This window comes from Chrysemys picta, chromosome 7 (genome assembly GCF_011386835.1).
Source record: "Chrysemys picta bellii isolate R12L10 chromosome 7, ASM1138683v2, whole genome shotgun sequence".
NCBI lineage: Eukaryota > Metazoa > Chordata > Testudines > Emydidae > Chrysemys > Chrysemys picta.
Window position 1 is genome coordinate 86,160,777 of NC_088797.1, and position 19,602 is coordinate 86,180,378.

Consider the following 19,602-nt stretch of genomic DNA (forward strand, 5'->3'; position numbering starts at 1 on the left):
ATCTGGCCAGGTGACAATGGCTGCTCCACGCAGCAAACGATCCCCTGCTTGGAGCAATGCTGAGCTACTGGAGCTGATCAGTGTTTGGGGAAAGGAGGCTGTGCAGGGACCCAGGATGCCCCGTCATTCCCCCCCCCCTCCACCTTCCCACAAGAACCATCGTCAAACTGGAGAGAGCTGCACTGTGGGATAGCTGCCCTAGAGCAGTGTTCTCATAGACGATGGAAGTGCTGCTAATGGAAACACTCTCTGACGCCGGAGGAAGTAAGTGAGAACACAAACCAGCACTTTACTTTCACCGGTTCCCTATCACCAGTGAAACTTGCAGCACAAAAACTCTGCAAGTGTAGACATATCCTTAGTTAAACTAGTGTGTGTAGACCCTGGCCTATGCGAAGAAGGAATATATGACAGGGGTGAACCTGCATCCCTTGCCTGTTCTATTGATACACACTTTGCACCTTAACTCTTTCCTATGGAAGGTTTTTGTGTACTAATTTACTATACTGGAGATTTGCTCATTGAAACGTTGGAAGGAAAGTGGGTTTGGAGAGATTTGTATTATTTCAGGGAATTCAATGGAACAGAGATGTATGATCTAGATGGGGGGAGGGAAGGGTGACCAGACAGCAAATGTGAAAAGTCGGGACGGGATGGAGGATAATAGGCACCTATATAAGAAAAAGACCCAAAAATCAGGACTGTCCCTATAAAATCGGGACATCTGGTCACCCTAGGGGAGGGGGCAGACAGAATCAGTGTAGCGTGTACAATCTAGTCTAAGGAAATGGAACAGAAGCCAGGAGGAGAGCAGGAGCAGTGGCACAGGAAAAGACTATCTGCCCTACTGCTTATGCTACATCTTAAATCATAATCCTCTCTGCCTGACATCACAGGCATTTTCTCAGCAATCATCAACTGCTCTGCCACTCCTTGCTGGTCTGACCTGTCTTAATGGGGAGAATTACTTGCCCTATGCCCCGGCTGAACCATTTGGCCTGCTAACGCCAGTCTTCTGCAGCTTTTTGGATCACATGACAAGTCACTTTTGCTGCTTAGCTGTGGAATTACCAGGCAGCAGGGAGACAGCCTGTAGGATCAATTTGTGATTTTTGGATCTAGGTGTTGAATGAGGTGTTAGTGTTCACACTGCAGACATCTTCCTTTATCACAGTGGAAGGAATTAATAGTGCCCCAGTGTGTAGGTTACGTGTGAATCACTGCAGACATTTTTTGAGTACATTATTTCTTCTGCGAGGGCCCATAACGTGTACATGCACCCCGCAATTTGCTTGTTTATGCATATTCCCAATTGATTGCAGTCACACACAGATATACACACAGACTTGTGTACATGCACATACACACAATCATGGATTTGCATATTTGCAGATGTACATGCTGACATACATCTGCCTGCAGATACGCATACATGCTCACAGACACATACATACACTTTCATACAAAGACAGACACAAACAGGCATGCATGCACCTGAACAAACCAGCAAGTCCACACCTACTTTCTCTTTCAAGGAGTACAGTCATACACAGCCATCCCTTGTCCACCTGTCCCAGTGAATGAGACGTGCTCGTCCTTTCTTCTCCAAGCTATGAGCACTTGGGTAAACCTTGTCCTGCTGAGCTTTTACTACCTGCCTGTTCTCTCAATAAACCGCAGGGCTGCATTTAGCAAGTCTTTTACTAGCTATTAAAAGATTACACCTCCAGGGGACCTATTTACTATTTGGAGCCTGTGTCCAGCCATTTTGAAATGTATACCCGTTACGAGCATTTGTATGCAAGCTCATTAATAGATCTGTGTGAAATTCACAATTGTTGTTTCACAAAGTTTGGCACAAACACTTTCACTGGTGTCTCCTTATGGCTGAATTTTATTGACAATGTTTGTAAAGTGGCTATGTTAGCAATGAAAAGGCAGGAATGTGTGAATTTTCCCATTCTCCAGGCAAAATCACCCTTTCTCTAAAAAAACTGGTCCATTTCTGTTGTGTTTGCTGTTGCATTTGTGAGGTGAGGACAAAATACTCTGGAGGCAAGAGCTCGTGTTACCCTTTCTGCTGAGCCCTAGTTCATTTTGGGAAATCTGCCTGTGACCTTGGTAAACCAAGTGCCAGCTCTGGCCAAGGCCGTAGGCGTTAGCTAAAAACTAACAAACTCATAGTTGGAAACCAAACCAGCTCTCTGTATGTTAGTTTTGTTCAACATAGGTATTAGTTTTGTAAGAATGTATTTAGTGTTTAGATTCTATGAAATGCTTGTATGTTGCTGCATGCATTAATCTCACTTGTAAGTCTGTGGTAGAATGACAAATTTAAGTTTTGCTTTATAACTTTGAAAATATTTGCACTGAACTTGTGAACCGAGGCACATTAATCATCTCCTCCTCCCCTCCCCCGCCCACTAAGGGTGCCTATCAAGATTAAACAGGTCATCAGGATACAAAAGATTGGTGAATGGCCCCATCACACCTTGGAAATGCTACATGCAAAGAAGCTCATCTCATAGGTATGTCTACACTGGAAACGTAAGTCAACTTATATTAGATCGATTTATAGCCACTGCAGTAATTACTGCAGTGATGTATGTCCATATTACCCTCCTTGGAGCAGTAGTGCGCGCCCTCACAAGGAGTGCTTCCACCGATCTCAGAGGGGCAGTGTGGGGAATTGAAAGTCTGATCTCTCAGCTCTGCTGGCAGCTCCCTACCAGCTGTCACATAGGCACCCAGTGAGCTGCCCTCCCCACCCCCACTCCCCATTCCCCGCTGGGAGCTGGGGAAGCTGCACAGGGCTTCTCGCCTTCCCGTTCTCCACTGGGAGTGGGGAGGAAACTGCCCAGGGCTTCTCGCCTCCCTGTTCCCCGCCGGGAGTGGGGGGAAGCCACCTGGGTTTTCTTGCCCCAGGGAGCGGGGTCTAGTTGCCCTGGCTTCTCACGCCCTGGCCCGCCCACTCCCCACTGGGAGCCAGGCAACTGTGAAATTGACAAGACAGCTAATGTTCCCAGCTGGGAGTCGGGGGTGGGGATAATACCACCCAGGCATCTCACCCCTGCTCCCAGTTGGGAGTGGGGGGAAGGGATAGCCCAGGCTTCTCACCCCAGCTCCCAGCCAGGAGCAAGGGTCATTCTCGCCCTGGCTCTCCAGGGGAGCCGGGGACAACTGGGCTCTAGCTAACCAGATTTCTTGTCAATTTCACGGCTCCCCGGTTAGGTTGACCTAACTGTGTAGTGTGCACCAGCCCATAGACTCGAAGGCTAAATGTAAAAGATAAAACAGAGTTACAAGAAATGTTTTCCTCTCTTTGCTGTTTGAACTTTCACAGGGCCGGAGATGCTAAATGAAGGCAGAGATCCCCAGGGGTTACCCCTGGGTCCACCCTGAAAGACATTTTGAATTGACAGATTACTACATCTCTGTCATCTTTAGGAGCCATTGATGGTAATGCATTTGTGCGTATATGCTTTAACCTGTAAATAACTGTCTCATTTCTTTTCCCTAGTTAATAAACCTTTTAATTAACTTATTAGAGGGTTGGCTATAGGCATTGTCTTTGGTGTGAGAACTAAGATACAAGTTGATCTGGGGTAAGCGACTGGTCTCTTGGAACTGGGAGAAACCTGAATATTTGAATATGAATGCATCCGAAGAAGTGAGGTTTTTACTCACGAAAGCTTATGCCCAAATAAATCTGTTAGTCTTTAAGGTGCCACCAGACTCCTTGTTGTTTTTGTAGATACAGACTAACACGGCTACCCCCTGATACCTGAATATTTTGTGATTCTTGGTGTAAGTGACCATTTATAATTTAGTCCATCTTGCCTGGGTGGCAAGATAGACTGGAGAGCATAAAGGTATGCTCCGAGGTAAGACTGTTACAGCAATCCAGGAGTTCACATTTGTTCCTGGGCTGGTGAAATTTAATTACAGAACATACCGCTAGCTTGGGGTGTCTGCCCTGGTTTTAACCGTCAGCCCAGCCACGGCACTCCTGCTCGTGAGCCACTCCAGGCAGCGTGACAAGATTTGCAGCTGAAAGATGCCTAAAGTAAGGCCCCATGACCCAAAGAAGCCTCTTTTCTTTACGCCCTGGAGCCTGGCAGGACAAAGGGGGCAGTGCCCTCAGATTCTAGCCTGCACAATTTGGCAGTAAAACACTTGTACCTGAAATCGAGGCAGCAACATCTCAGAACATAGATATTTCACAAATGACTAGATACTTGGGCAGAACGTTTTGGAGCTGAGAGATAGGAACAGCCTCATTAAAAATCCAGAGTTAATGGTGTTCCTCCAGCTAGATGCTTGCTGGGGATGAGTAGGTTCCAACACTTCACTGCAGCATCTTCCTACACCAGCTCCAGGGCTGGCCATAGGTATGCAAGACCCTGAGCAAAGTGAGACTGAGCCAGTGGCTGTCTCCATCCCATCATTTACCCAGAATAACCCGGGCTGCCTTCCTCCCACTGCCTCTGAGCTGCAGTGAGTCCCACCATGGATGCCTGATTATGGGTGAGGAAAAGAAACAGGGTGGAGCCCAATAATTCTCTCTGGTTTGTTAAGTCCTCTTAGGTTCCTGAAGATGATATTTCCCACATTCATTTTAGCCTTTTCTTTTCCCTTTGATGGGTGGTAACATTCCTCTCTATATTTCTGATGGATTTGAAACCAACTTTTCTCTTCATCTCTGCGGTATTGGAGATAGCACCAGCCCTTGTGCACACAGCTCTGATACCAAGGTTTGCTAAACAGCTGCTGCACAGCCCTCCTGATTGGAAATGAGCACCTGCAACTTCCATTAGAGTGAATGGGAGTTGAGTGCTCAGTACCACTGGGGTAGGGGAGGCGACTAGCTCTTGTTTAAATTCTTGTCAGCAGAGCAGTTTCCTTTTTCATCCCCAGATCTTATTTTCCCGAGCGTCTTCCAATGTGTTGACTCTGAACGCTGTTGCTGCTGCTACACGGATAAGGAGAGCAAGTCACTGCCCCGGGGGAGCATGTTACACAGAGACTCTTACCAGCTGCTGCATCTGCTGCTGTTAATGTCTACACTTCTCCCGCTGCCAAAAATAACTAGTGAATAAATGCCAAGGAGACAAGAGATGCCTTTTTGGATTCTGCTCCATTGTGTTTTTAATTAAATAAGTCAAGTCAACCATCTTCTAACTGGTTACAAGGTTCACATTCATTTCTGTGCATGGAAGATTCAAACTAGAGTACTGAGTACTCTCCTCAGAGGATGTGTCTGTCAGCGCTTCCAGGGGCTGCAGACCACAGTGGCTCCGGGAGTGTAAAAAACCCTGTGTAACATCACTGCTATGGAGCCAGGCAGGCCTTCAAGCTAAACCCTTAACACAGGGCCAGTAAGAAAATATCTGGACATTGGTTTAGCTGTTAATTTAGTTTTGTAAAAACTCCTAGGTGGCAGCACAGAGTTCTCCGCATCCAGATAAATAATCGAGGGATGCTGGACTCCCTTAGGTGCACACTTCCAGCTGCCCAAGGAACCCCATCCCAGTGCATTTCCCTTTGAAGCTTGCCTGATGCCGTGGCCGACCCTCCCTTGCCTCCTGCCTCCTTGGATTTTCCCCGACAATGCGGAGAGCCCCTGCAGCTAAAGTTACGTCGACTTTCCTGGAGGCGGGCGTTCTGATTTTAAACACATGGAACAGCTCTCCTGGGCGGTGTGATGTCAGCCATTGAAGAGGGCCAGGCGACTGAGATTCCTCCCTTTGAGTTGACAAGCAAAGACAGATGAGAGGAGGAAGAAGGGAAGGAAGAGAACAGCTGAAGTAATAAAGCAGCTCTCCATTTTACAGCCTTAGGAGCACAGATGGCAGTTGTGAGCCTGGGGTGACACGCAGCATAGCCGCAAGTCAAAGGCTCCATTCAGACCCTGCTGCCAGCTCCTGCTCTTTCTTCATGCTTCTCCACACCCAAAATGTTAGTGAGTGAAGGGCCCTCCCTCCACGAACTAGCCTGATAGCTGGAGGTTGCTATGCTGCAGTACCACAGGGGAGTTGGGGTTCAGGAGAGCACGACAGGCTGACTGCATGCAGTGCTTTCTTCTAGCACCTGAGCCTGGTCCCTGTCCTATAGGACAGAGAAGGGGGGGGGGGGGAGAGAATGTGTAGCTCTATCAAACACACCAGAGAAAGAATGTGGTGTTAGAAATTTGCCTTTCCAGGTCTAATAACTGGAACACAGAGGAATAGTCCTTTTATGTGCCAAGGTCAGAGACTGTCTCTCTCCTCCAGCCTGAAGATATGTTCATGGAGAGAGAAAAAACCTTTAAATAAACAAATAACTGGTGAATGACTCTCTTGTGCTTGGGAAGGTCAAGTGACTGGCTGAGCAGAGAACTGACTCCCTCTGTCTATCCCAGGGCTATGTACAGAGAAGGGAGCCATCCAGCGTGATTCCCATGAGCTGCTAATGGATTCAGCCCTGCCCTGAGGGACTGCTCCTGCAATGAGACAGAATTCCAGTCTCTAGGCCAAATCCTAGCCTGATTTAAGACCCACTGAAGTCATGTGTGATTGCAATAAGTGTAAATCGTGGCAGGATTTGGCTTTCCATATCTAGTCACATATCCCACATTCATCTACCAAATAACCTCAGCTCTGACTATTGCACCCTTTCTCCCCATCTCTTGGGATGAGGGGACCTGGTATCAGCTCCCCCCGGGGGGGACTGAAACCCCCATATTTACTTCTCATTATGCACAGGTCTGATTCCAGATGGGCTCCCCAGAGGCAACAGCTATTCTTTTATGCCACGGCGGCATGTACCCTTTCACTTCCTGTGCATTTCTGTGTTTTCCCAGGCCATAAAATTATATCCAAAGCCTTTGTCCTGTCTGGGATTTATTGTGTGTCTCAGGGCTAGTCTACACTAGAACACTACAGCTGCACCGACGCAGCTGCGCCACTGTAGCATGTCTGGTGACGATGCTCTCTCGTCAGCACAATAAAACTCCCTCTACAAGGGATGGTAGCTATGTCAACATAGTGCTGTCCACACCGGCGCTTACGTCAGTATAAGTTACGTTGTGCGGGGGATGGCTTATTCACACCGCTGAGCAAGATAACTTATACCGACATAACGCAGTGTCAACAAGCTCTCAGCTTGTGAAATGGGCCATTTGAAAGGCTGTCATTTAAAAAGTGCTACACATAGTTTCATGTCCTACTTAGCGTGAGTTGGCCAATTTTTGAGATTTTTTTTTCAACCATGCTTTCCTTAAAAAATAAAAAAGACATTTTCCTTCTTCCTGTTGCTGTGCGAAGCCCCCCGACTCCCCCAATAACAGGGAACAGTGAACCTAATCTGGTTCAGTTATAGAGTGTGTAGGTGTTACTTGTAACAACAGCAGTTAGCAGTTTTGAGACAGAAGTGTGATTTTTGTTTGTTTCTGGGTGGTTAAGAAAAACAGACTTCTCAAAATAACAGCATTTTGTTTGAAATCATAACTGTGCTGCTATGAGTTTAATTGTTTACCTTTTTTCCATTTCTTGGGATATTTGTTGTCTGCCTGTTTTTGGGTGTAGCTCAGACTCCCTGCTAATAAAATATTTCCCCTCTTTTTCATATAATAAATAAATAAATTCCCCTTGCAGTTTACAATATTAAACCCTCCATTCTCTGAACAGTTCTACATATTGCAGGAAGTGGCAGCTTCTTTCCTGCCAGACTGCAGCCCTTGTAGACAAAAAAAAATAAAAATAAACTTTTGAAAAGCACAAACAAAACAAACAATAGCAATAATAACGCCTCACTTCTCAGAACCAAAGTGCTGGTTGGAGCTCCAGGTAAACACACTCTCCCCTACCAACTGCACCAGGACTGTTTCCACTGGGGGCTCCCTGCTTGAGCTGGCAAAGTAAGTTTGATCAAGGAGCAGTATGGATCTGATTCATGGTTCCCCTGCACCTTGGTGCTGATCCAAAACCTGTCAAAGTCAGTGGGAGTCTTTCCATTGATTTAAATGGGCCTTGGCGCAGGTTCACTGGGTGGTCATATTGTGTAAACCATTACCAGTTTGGTTTGGGGACCTTTTACAGCCACTTTACACTGATGCAAATGATGCCACAAGGTAGAAGGCAATTGCAAATAGGGCCCCTCGTGCTGTACCTATAGCTCTTGTTGTCTTGAGTATATTGAAGAAATGCTCCAGTATGCATTAAGGCCCTTATTCTGGAAAGCACCTCTGTTCAGGACAGTTTTTATGCACAGGCTTAACATTAAGGTGTGCTTAAAGTGCTTTCCTGAACTGAGGCCTAAGTCTGCTACCTTTCCAAAGGTAAACAAATTATAATATAGGATGAGGCAGATAGAAGACATAATGTGAATATTAAAGAAAGAGAGGTCAAAAATGATTGTTTGCACCAGAGGGTCTGTGAGCTTGAAGGAGGAAGCTGTTGTATAGTTGCCCTTTATGGTTTATATACCTATAGGTAGTAATTTAAAATGTGCTCTTCAGCGGGTGCAGAGGTTGGGTTTCACAAACAACTCCACATGTGAGTTGCAAGGGCATACATAGAAAAGCCCCCTTTGAAGCATATATTTGTTAATTTCTTTTCACTTCTCTAAGCTTCATTTAGCCATTCCTTGAAAAACTGTAAAGATAGTTTAGGCCCAAACTGTAGGATATATATATATATTTTACAAAACCTGCTATTAGTCAATGTTTTCATGATTATTTTTAAGCTCAATTGGAAACAGTTTTAACCTTTTTGTAGCAACATTCTCTTTGCAATATCTGCAACCGAAACACTGCAGAAAGAATTGTGCTAGTACAAGGGAGCTGAAAAATGAAACTGCCCGGCATAAGTGCTGGAACTGGGAGTGCTGCTGCACCCCCTGGCTTGAAGAGGTTTCCATCATTTACAGTTTGGTTCAATGGCTTTCAACAGCCCCACTATAAAAATTGTTCCAGCACCCCTGCTGCCTGGTCTGTTTTCACTGATTACTTTCTGCATCTCAGTTTGGACAAACTGCATAACTAGTGTAAAATAAATTCATATCCTTAAAAAACTATTTCAGTTTAACAATATAAGGTGTTGTTAGTAACCCTGGGAGGGAGATGTGGATTGTTGCTTTTTTTAAAACTGTGATGGGTATGTACTCCACACAGGCCCTGAAAGGGTTAATGTGGGCCTCAGGGACCAATTAGGGTACCTGTAGGGTGACCAGATGTCCCGATTTTATAGAGACAGTCCCGATTTTTGGGTCCTTTTCTTATATAGGCTCCTATTACCCCCCACCCCCTGTCCCAATTTTTCACATTTGCTGTCTGGTTACCGTAGGTACCTGGCTGTACCTGGAGGGAAAGCCAAGCTTAACTGAACAAGAGACTCAGTTGGGCTGGAGCAGACTGGATTATAAAGCCAGGAAGTTTGCTGCAGAAGGGGACTGCAGGGAGACTCTGAGGTTGCTCTCTGGGAGCACAGAGGAGGGGAGGTGAAAACCCAAGAGGGAGAATAAGCACCAGGATTCTAACCCTAGAACAAGGGTCAACCCCAGAGTAGTTGTGGGGAAAGGAAGCCTGAGAGAGCTAGGTGGGAAGAAGCCCAGGGAAAACAGCAGCAAGGGGTAGGACCATGCAGACCTTGGCTGCTTGTTACAAGGTTTCTGGGCTGGAACCCAGTGTAGAGGGCAGGCCTGGGTTCTCCTACCAACCACTGTGAAGTGGCACAGAAGCACTGGAGAGAAGCTCTGGACAGCTGGTTTGGAGATTTATTTTGTTACCCTGGAAGGGGAGGACTATAGTGATCTGGTCAGAGGGCCAAACCACAAAAACAGAGCCCCTTGAGTCACAGAGAGTCAGAGACAGCAGAGCATGCAGTGAGCAGCGGAAGGGGGCACCGGAGTTGGACAGAGCTGTTCCCCAGAGCGACCAGGAGGAGATGCCACCTAGCTCTCCCTGTGACAGGGACCTGTCAATTTTTTCTTTTTTTACATGGGTGTACGTTGGGGGCATATACTATGTTAAAGTACACTGAGGGCTGAGAATTTCAGCCATTATCCTGCATTTATTTTTGTATGTTTCTCTTTCCCTTGTCGATTTCATATCGTTGCTCTAACGGGGGTGTGCTCCGGCACAACAATGGCCATAAACAGGATGTGCCTGGATCCCCCTCCTGCATTAGTGTCTCCCCTATGCTGATCACCCATGTCAGCAACAGCTTACTCTGTCTACCTGCTGTCCAGCTCCAGTTTACCAGTGCTTCCAGGCCATGTCCAGGGATCCATGGGAGATTAGGAGGACTGCTCCTCTGCCTAGCTATGCCCGCCCCCACCCTTGTGCATGAGAATTCTGATATTCTCTCATGCTAGTGCATGAGATTAGGAAGTGAATCCAACCACTGATGAAACTGACTGCCTAAAGTACTGATAAATGCACGAAGTAAACACACTGAAAAACAGAGAAATGTCTCTTGCAATCTCTCTAAATTTGAATAATCTGTGACAACAGGAAGTAAAGATAAGTTTCAGAGAGAAGTTTGCTGTGTTGACAGTATCCCTTTAAATCTGATTTAAAACAAAAAACTGATGCTGCCCCTTCAAAAATTACTAAAAAAAAACCCATGCTCAGCTCAGATCTTGTTCCATGTTTCTTCCCTGAGGATGTATTTAAGGGTGAGGGGACTCAATGGGTATCTCAGAATAATGATGGGGCTGAAAAGGAGTCTGAAGACCTCTTCTGGAGTGGTCTCTGGGTTGCCCTGGGAAGAGATCAAACTCCAGGAAGCAAAAACCTAACCTAACTGTGGATTAGATAAGGGGCAGCACAGGCTAGGAATTCGTCTGTTGCAATCTGAGACCATCTCTTTCTGTTATGGAAACGATTCCTATTGCCTAATTTTGGATGAGTTCCCACTTGCCTGCATCCCAGTCTCTCTCCTCCCCCCTCTCCTGCCACAAAAAGCTAATTGGTACAAACTACTCCCCTTTACTTTGGGCAGGAGAATTGCTGGCAGCCTCCAACTAGCACTTCCAAAGATATACAAACAATAGCAAGGACAAAATATAAATACCATTACAGAAACACCCTGCCACCACCAGCCAAGAAAGCTTTCAGTATCGATTTCTAGACACCAGCAAATGATCACTGAGGAATCCAGCCTCCATGGTGGTGGAAGACAAAACAGCTGATGGCACCTTAGAAGGAGACCAGTTGAATCCCCAGGGCTAGAGAGCATTGCTTTCGCTTTCTCTCTCTAAGTCTCTCTCTCTTTTAAATAGTGTTTTCATTGTCTCCCTGCCATCTCTCAGCTGCTGGCTTTGGTGCACTTGATAACAAGCAGCTGAGGTGGACAATGCCGCACCAGTGTCAATGATCATGGTGTGGCTGTTTGCTGGCTCTGCTACATGTTTTCTCGATGTCCTGGCATTTTGCTCTTCCGAGAGCATGGCCTGAGGGAGTGTGCTCACCCTTGTAGGACTCAGTCACCTCTCTCAAGGTTTAACAGGCTGTTGGTATATTTAAAGTTCCACAGACATGCACAAAGTGTCCGAGACATGAGTGTTTGTCAGCGTAAGGCAGCAGCAGTCAGGATGGGAGGAGAGAGTCTCCCAGATCCTGTCACTGGGGATTTACTAAGAGGTTTCTTGGCAACAAACCCCAACCAAGTCCGTTTCTGACAGTTTCATCAACCCAACCAAATACAGCTTAGCGAGGTCTTTAAGTTTGCCCAAGGCGATATCAGTGCAACCCTCGGCTCCACTCACCTCCTTGCTCGGCAAGATGAGGGATTTTAAAGTGTACGAAGATTTTTAAAACATACAGTTCTCTCTTTGGAGGTTTAGTGCAGAAATGCCCTTTGAAAGAAGGGTGGCGCTTGTGCAGAGAAGAAAGCTAAGAGGTGAGGTATGGAAGCTAGTACCTACTGCTTTGGTTCTCCCCACTGCCAGCTTCTGAGCTCCATTTAGTTTCAAAGGGTGGCCACGTTATAATCCATCTAGATAGAGCTCCTGGATGTTACTGCATTCCCCCTGCTGTCCACTGGAGAATCAGGAAGCACCTCGCTAGGATGAGGAGTGCACGGCAAACACAAGCCTTATAAACGAGGGTGTGATACGTGTCAGCAGGGGACAGTGGCCCCTTTCCAGCTTCCCCAGCTGATCTTGTGCTCAGGTTTTTCTTTTTTCAGTCTAACCATATGTTTCCGTTTGGAAACCCAGCGATGAGAGATCTTACGTGATCCAGAAGGCCCTCCTTTCCTCCAGCAAACTGATGGATCTGTTTGTGAGGGTCTCTTGGTCGCTGGCCAGTTTGTAGCCAAACAGACTCATGGCTGGGCCGCAGACATTCTGCACCACTTGGGCCAACTTGAAGGGGATGCTGAAGCGCCACTTCTCGAACTGCTCTGAGGAGTTCTTCTGGGTGGAGTAGATGCCATTGCTGTCCTGAGGCGCCTGGGTGTTCTTCTGGATCCATTCCTCCACCTGCGGAGTGAGGCTGATGCCAGCAAACCTGTACATCTCCTTGGCATTTTGGAGAGGTGACCTGGCAATATCCTCATAGCGGATCAGCATGTAGCGGCCCTGCAGCCACGCTGGCTGCCTCAGGCCAAGTTCAGCCGAGAGGCGGATGCTCTCGCAGTTCCCCCGCAGCCTCTGCACCTCATCCTCGTTGAGGGGAGCTGCTCCTTCTGAAGCCCATTTCTTCCAGGTTTCATACTTGCCCGAGAAGGCCACAATGCGAGAGGCCAGCACCGCCCGGGGGTCCCGCACCAGCTGGATGATCCTCATGTCTAGGCGAGGGTCTTCGACCAGGGGTCGTAAGAACTCCAGCTGCCGAATTCGCACTGTCTTGAGTGCCATGTGATTCTTGTGCAGGCAGGCTTCTGCAGCGAGGGTAATGTTGAGGGGGCCACAGCGGCGGTTCTTGCAGTGGTACTTCTCGAAGACCTTCTTGACGAAAGGGGTGCAAACAGGGTCCTCGCACAGGGAGCGGCTTGAGCCCCGCCGGAACATATACGGGGTCAGATGGTCCTCAGGGAGCGGGGTGATGAAGTTCTCCAGGATGTAGAGGTCACAGAGCAACAGCTGCTTCAAGACATCTCGGTAGACGAGGGCCGATCCCACCGCGTTTGCTCCGCCTGGCTCGAATGACACTGTCCTCTCGATGTGCCACAGTGGCTCGAAGAGATAGAAAATGTTGCCTTGTTGGTTGAAGAACTCTCCCACAAAGGAGGAACCTGTGCGGGTGGTGGCCATCAGGAGCACATGTCTCCGGGGTCCCTGTGCCACAGCAGGCTCCCTGGTCCCTCCCAGCTGCAGGGTGACATTCTGAAGCCGGCTCTTGAGCTGAGAGAAGGCAGAGTCCAGCTCGCTGAGGGACAAGAGGGACTCATTTTCTGACAGCACTAGGCCAGGGTCTGTGCTGTTGACCTCCATCAGAGATTGTGGGGCTTGCTTCAGCTTGTCTGATACCCTGCAAACAAAGAGAACAAAACCACAAACAATGAGGCAGTGGTTAAAAAGGGGGACATTTAGATTTTCACCTCTAAGCACCTGAGTTTGTCTTATTTCACTCGAGGCCTAACAAGTTCAGTAGTTTCAATTTACTCCCTTGTGCCCCTCTGTCCATATTGCAAAGCCAACACAGACTGGCACAACTGGCAGTCTCTTCAGGAGAGGTCCAGTTTTGGAGTAGCAGTAAGCTGCAGGTCGGGATTAATGGGCAGTGGCGGGGCTGTAAGGGAACCCAGGAGTAGAACAGCAGGACATGCTGCAGGTCAGGACTGAGGTGCTTTTGATGTAAATGCTTAAGGGACGTTTGCACAGCATATGTCCACTCTATTCATCCTTCGTTTTCTCAATTGCTAACATTTATCAGCTTTTAAAAAAGAAAAGCCCTAGGGCAGGTCTACACTGGAAACTTACATCGGCATAGCAACATCTCTCCAGGGTGGGAAAAATCCACACCTCTGAAAGACAAAGGCCTTGGCTACACTCGGGACTTCCCAGCGCTGCCGTGGCAGCGCTGTGAAGCGCGAGTGTAGTCGCGCCACCAGCGCTGCGAGAGCTCTCTCACAGCGCTGTATGTACTCCACCTCTCCGAGGGGAATAGCTTGCAGTGCTGTGAGCGAGCATGCAACGCTGCAGGCTCTGATTACACTGGCGCTTTACAGCGCTGTACTCGCTGCGCTCGGGGGGTGGGGGGCGTTTTCACATCCCTGAGTGCAGCAAGTTGCAGCGCTGTACAGCGCCAGTGTAGCCAAGGCCATCGTTAAGCTGACCGTAACCCAGTATAGACAGCACTGTGGCCAGAAAAAGTCTTCCGTTGACCTAGCTACTGCCTCTCAGGGAAGTGAATTAACTACAGTGAAGGGAGAACTCTCCTGTCATTATAGTGAGTGTTTGCACTGAAACGCTGCTGCAGCTGCACCACTGCAGGTGTGTCACAGTAGCATTTTAAGTGTAAACATAGCCTAAATAAAAACCCTCTTCATTCCCTCGGTATGGGCAAGTTGGCAGCTTCAGCTAGACACTTGGCATCTCCTCACTTGTCATAGCCTACCTGGCTATGATCTTCTATGATGCCCATCTCCAGTGTATTTGTCTTGGGGGTCACTGGAGATAACCAGGAAACTAAGGCATAAAAAAGTTTGGTTGATGGGGCAGGCTGTTTACTGAAAGAGAGGAAAAAACTGGAGGAACCAATGCTAAGCACTGCTGGGAAGAAGGCCTTTCACTGTAGGCAGTTGTAGCGACTGACTGGGATTGTAATGGAAAGAAGGTGATAGGCATTAATGGGCTTCACATTCCATGAGGGAGAAATGTATCTAGTTGTACATGGCCGGAAAGCAGAAAGGTGAGGTGAAGGCTACATCAAGGATGAAGAGAAATCCCCTCCCAATATAGCAAGAGCTTGCTCTCCTTTTTTTCCTACCTTGATATGATATTGTTTTCCTTCTCGATAATGACAAGAGCTACAACAAACACCAAGAGAATGGCATACTTGCTCTTCATTCTCAGGCAGTGCCGCAGGTCCCAGATATCCTGGGGTAAAGTGTGTCCTTTATCCATGGGGAGAGACCGGGGAGTCCAAGGTTTTACCTCAAAGTCTCTCCCCCTCCAAGGAGAATAAAGGAGCACCTCCCCAGCTCCTTGTGCTCTGCAGCTATATAGAAGGCATTGCCCAGTTTTAATACTTCTTGATCAGACAGGTGACACCCTTGCCCTGCACAGAGAGAGAAAAGGGCAAGTGTTAGTGCTGGGAATGAGAAGATGGGTTGCCTGGAATAAACCAATTTAAGAACGTAACTATTGAAGGGTCAGCATCTTTCATATGGTGGATGCTTTAGTTAGATTTCAAGAGTTACACAAAATGCTGACCCAGGGAAATCTCCATTGAGATTGACCCCCCCACCCAATCAGTGTGATATTTTTCTCCAGTATCTGCTCAGAGGCTTAAATAGGACTGCACCACACAAACAGAAAGCACTTTTCCTCCCTCTCACCCACTGCTGACTCGGACAGTCAATAAAGCATCTCTTTCCTCTCTCAGGAATTAAAGAGCGAGAGAGCAGGGCTCTACATCAAGGGCTTGGTCATGATCCCATTGCACTGTAAGAATAGGATTTCAAGTAACACTGATTATAATTGGCAATTCTCAATTTAAATCAAAACTCACTCCTGCCAAGCCCACAAATGCTACCCACTGCAGTCAAAAATAGTCTCTGACTCCTCCCCAAGGTAGTAAAGCATGCCTAATGTTGTCTGTCTCTGTTTACAGTAGACTGTGTGCTCCTCAGGACTGCAACTGTGGGCTTAATTCTGGTCTTACACTTGTGTAAATCAGGAGCAATTCCATTGAAGTCTCTGACCTCACACTAGTTTCACCCCAGTTCATTATCAGGCCAATATGTCATCTTCTGTGTCTTGCAGAGCCGTAAGCAAACGGTCAGTGCTTATGAATAATGATAAAATGTAATATATTTTAGATAGTCAAGAGGGGCACAGGATTCATATTCACTTCTCTAGAAGCTTTGCCTGGCATCAAGCTGTCAATTCAAAGACACGGCCTTTAGCTATTAGAGTTCTTGTCCTCACTTTCATCTCTCCTGCCCTGACTGTTTCTCAGTAGTTTTAAATAGAAGTAGGACTAGCTGGCTCAGGTGACTGAGGATCACCTGGGGGCAAATGTGGATCAGGTCAGTAATGTCAGAAATCAGTGCACCAGCGCAGCTGCTTAGCTTTTCTGGATATCAACTGGCAGTCTCCCATCGGTGAGCTGGGGGTCTGCATCAAAAACCCACCAACACAACTTGCACTAAGTAGCATGCTTCCAGGCAGTCTCAGCAGAGGAGCCAAGGATTCTGAATAATTCACCCCCCATAGCCACTCTCTCAGCCCCAAACACAGGCCTTTCAGGTCAGGTTTGTGGCGTTGTTCCACCCATGTGTGACAGCTTGCACTACTGTGACTATTCAGTGCCTCTAACTATGACACCTTTCCTGAGAAACATCAAGTCCTTCCAGTGCAACTGTAATGCTTGTTCCCAGTGGATTTACTTTACTTTCGCAGTTGGGCATTTATCAAATGCAGCCGTAGGGGATCCTCATCTTTTCCCTATAGGGCCTGGCCTTTCTCTAAACACAGACCTTAAACGCAAGGGGCCAAATTAATCCCTGCTGTATCTTCACTGAATTGTAAGGATGGATTGGCTGAAGTACTCTACACATCTCACATAGATAGATAGAAAGCAGAGGTCAGGGAAATGAAAAGCATCTCTGGGCCTCAGATCTGGGGAAGCAGAGACAGCATTGCAGTGCACCAATAATGCTTCCTGTCACCTGACGATGACTGTCATATTGCAGGAAGAGAGGAAGGTGGGGAGGGGGATTCCCCTAGTTATAAGTGAATCAAAAATGTCAAGACTTGATGTTTTGGAAACATACTCCTCTGTTTAGTCCCTGGAGAGTACTGCTCTAACAACCAGGAAAACATCTGCTGCTCTCAACATCTGGAGAGCTGGTGTTAAGGGCCTGTAAACAATTTCCTTCTCCTGGATGAACAAAATTTCAATTAACAATGAGAGCAATAAAAACGCAAGGGGCCTCCTTCTCTTTATAACCTCCATCCTGCTTGGGAGGAACTGCTATTGAGAGCATCCACCAACATCTCCCCCTCATATCTCCGTTCCCAAAATAAATCTTGCGAGAAACCCCTTGCTGCACTTCCCCTCTGGCAGCATCCCTCCCCTGCCCCCATCAGAGTCTCAGTTCCCAGAACTGAATACAACCACCTACATTTTACAAGCACAGCTTTCCACCCCACCAGCTGTTCAATTGCTGTGCCCTACAGGCTTCCTTGTGAATCACTAATGAAGGGCTGGAGAAGGGGGGCAGGATGACACAAAAGGGGAATCCCAGAATGGAACAGACAAAGGAAGGCAGCCCTGTTCTCCTTCATCCTGCCAATGGACAACAGCCATTGCTCACTCTGATTTGTTGGAACAGTTCCAGATCCAACAAATTCTGTGTTTGAGTAAAGGCCCTGTTCCCTTCACACTTGCCTGCCAGGACTAGCCCTGGGAAAGAGAGAGCACCTGAAAGTGCCATCTCTTGACAGGCTTGGTGCAAATGGAATTCCTGTTACATTAGTCACCATTCCAGCCTGATGCTGTTTTATGCTCAGGCCCCAGCCTGGGGGCAATATATTTTTGGAAGGGAGTTTTACAGATTTTCAACTATTAAAAGTAAACAAGTGCGGAGAATCGAAGTTTTCTGTTCTATCCTTCTCTCTTGATATCCTAGAACACAAACAGCATTCTCATTTCCCAAGAAATTTCACCAGTTCTTTGCCTATTGTATAGACAAGTTCTGTTTGGGTTTTTATTTTTTCTAAGTGATAATTTAAAAATGCTTTTTTGCTAATTTAGAACTCAGTACCTGTACAGGGGTCGTAATTCGTACACATGTCCAAATTTACACTGTTTTGACTGGAGCTGTGTATGACTTCTCTCTGTTACCAAGACTTCAGATACCTTTTCTATGGCTTCAGTTCAACAGAACTCTGCCTAGGCTCACCAAGAGATTTGTGAGACACAGCAAACTTTTCAGTGAATGCTGGCCCAAGCACTGGTTTAGTAATGAAACCACCACACTTGGCAGATTTGGCTTGGGTTTGTGTTTCAGTACAAATGTGTGCGCAGCTCCAATTGTGATTCCAAGCTACAGATCCATATGATCACAAGTATGAAGTTACACAGTACATGGTTCCTGCTTTGGATTAAAAGTACTTCTTAAAAAGTTATACACAAATGCTGTGGACACAGCATGTTCATCCCCGGGGGGACAAGGCATATTGTAGGGTAGGCCTAACACATGTGTTTATCTTGCAAGTCATAGCCATGTGCTTAGCAGATTTAAAGGAGACTTTTTCTTAACTAATGGCAGCTTCTTGTTTTGGTGATATTAATATAACAATTGTCATACAAAGCAGCAGAGGGTCCTGTGGCACCTTTAAGACTAACAGAAGTATTGGGAGCATAAGCTTTCGTGGGTAAGAACCTCACTTCTTCAGATGCAAAGTGAGGTTCTTACCCACGAAAGCTTATGCTCCCAATACTTCTGTTAGTCTTAAAGGTGCCACAGGACCCTCTGTTGCTTTTTACAGATTCAGACTAACACGGCTACCCCTCTGATAATTGTCATACAGTGTTTTTCCATTTTAATTATGTGGAAGCCATCTAATATTTTCTTACACCCGAGATTATGCTGTTCCCCAAATGTTCCTAATGGTATTGTCACGTTTAAAAAAGGCAAATATCCAGGCAAGCTGTGAACTGTCCAGTCTCTCATATGGCTTAGTCAACCCCCATTTAAGTCAATGGGAGTCTTGCCATTGACATGAATAGCAGTTAAATCTTTGCAGTGCAGTGTTGTCCTGCACTCAGGCCATTTGACAGGGAACCAGGAACTTCTGCATGTTAATCTTGGCTCTGACAGTGATTCCATTTGTTGCCATGGGCAAGTCACTTAACCTTGCTGCCTCCATTTTCTCAACTGCAAAATGGGGATAATAATTCTTAGTTACCACAAAGGAGAGATTAGATTACACTGTATTTATAAACCACTTTGAAGATGAAAGGCACTACATGATGTAGATGCAAAGTATCCTTATTACGAGAATGTGAGGAAGAAGGAGTAAAGTTAGTCTTGTGATTAAGGCATGGGACTGGAATGCAGGAGATCAAAATTCAGTCCCTTGCTTTCCCACAGACTTCCTATGTGACCTGGGTAAGTCACATAATCACTCTATGCCTCAGTTCATCAGTAAATGGGGATAATACCTCCCTGTCTTACAATGTAACCTCCCAATTCATTGATGTCTGTGAGGTGCTCAGATACTACAGGGATGAGGGCAATATAAGTTCCTATATGGATAGTTAAGGGCAATTACCATTTACAGACATGATCCTCCTGCATCAATAAAACAGACTGCTCTGCTCTTTAGAACTGGCACCTTAGGCCTAGTCTACACTGGCGGGGATCAACCTAAGATACGCAACCTCAGCTACGAGAATAGTGTAGCTGAAGTCGAAGTATCTTAGGTCGATTTACCTTGCGT

General features: G+C 46.7%; 1 protein-coding gene across 8 annotated transcripts in view; it reads right to left on the bottom strand.

Moving 5' to 3' along the window:
- Positions 1–5,118: 5,118 nt before the first annotated feature.
- CHST3 (carbohydrate sulfotransferase 3) overlaps positions 5,119–19,602 on the bottom strand; it is an 85,543-nt gene continuing 71,059 nt past the window's right edge. For 5 of the 8 annotated variants that reach the window (XM_042856890.2, XM_005281880.4, XM_024108657.3 and 2 more), the window contains 2 exons: positions 14,918–15,208; positions 5,119–13,456 (listed from right to left, as the gene is read on the bottom strand). In XM_042856890.2, the coding sequence (XP_042712824.1) occupies positions 12,214–13,456; positions 14,918–15,054 (1,380 nt within the window). In that variant the 5' untranslated portion in view covers positions 15,055–15,208 and the 3' untranslated portion in view covers positions 5,119–12,213. The remainder of the gene's footprint in view (positions 13,457–14,917; positions 15,209–19,602) is intronic. The other 3 variants (XM_042856891.2, XM_042856892.2, XM_042856893.2) reach the window with 1 other exon arrangement.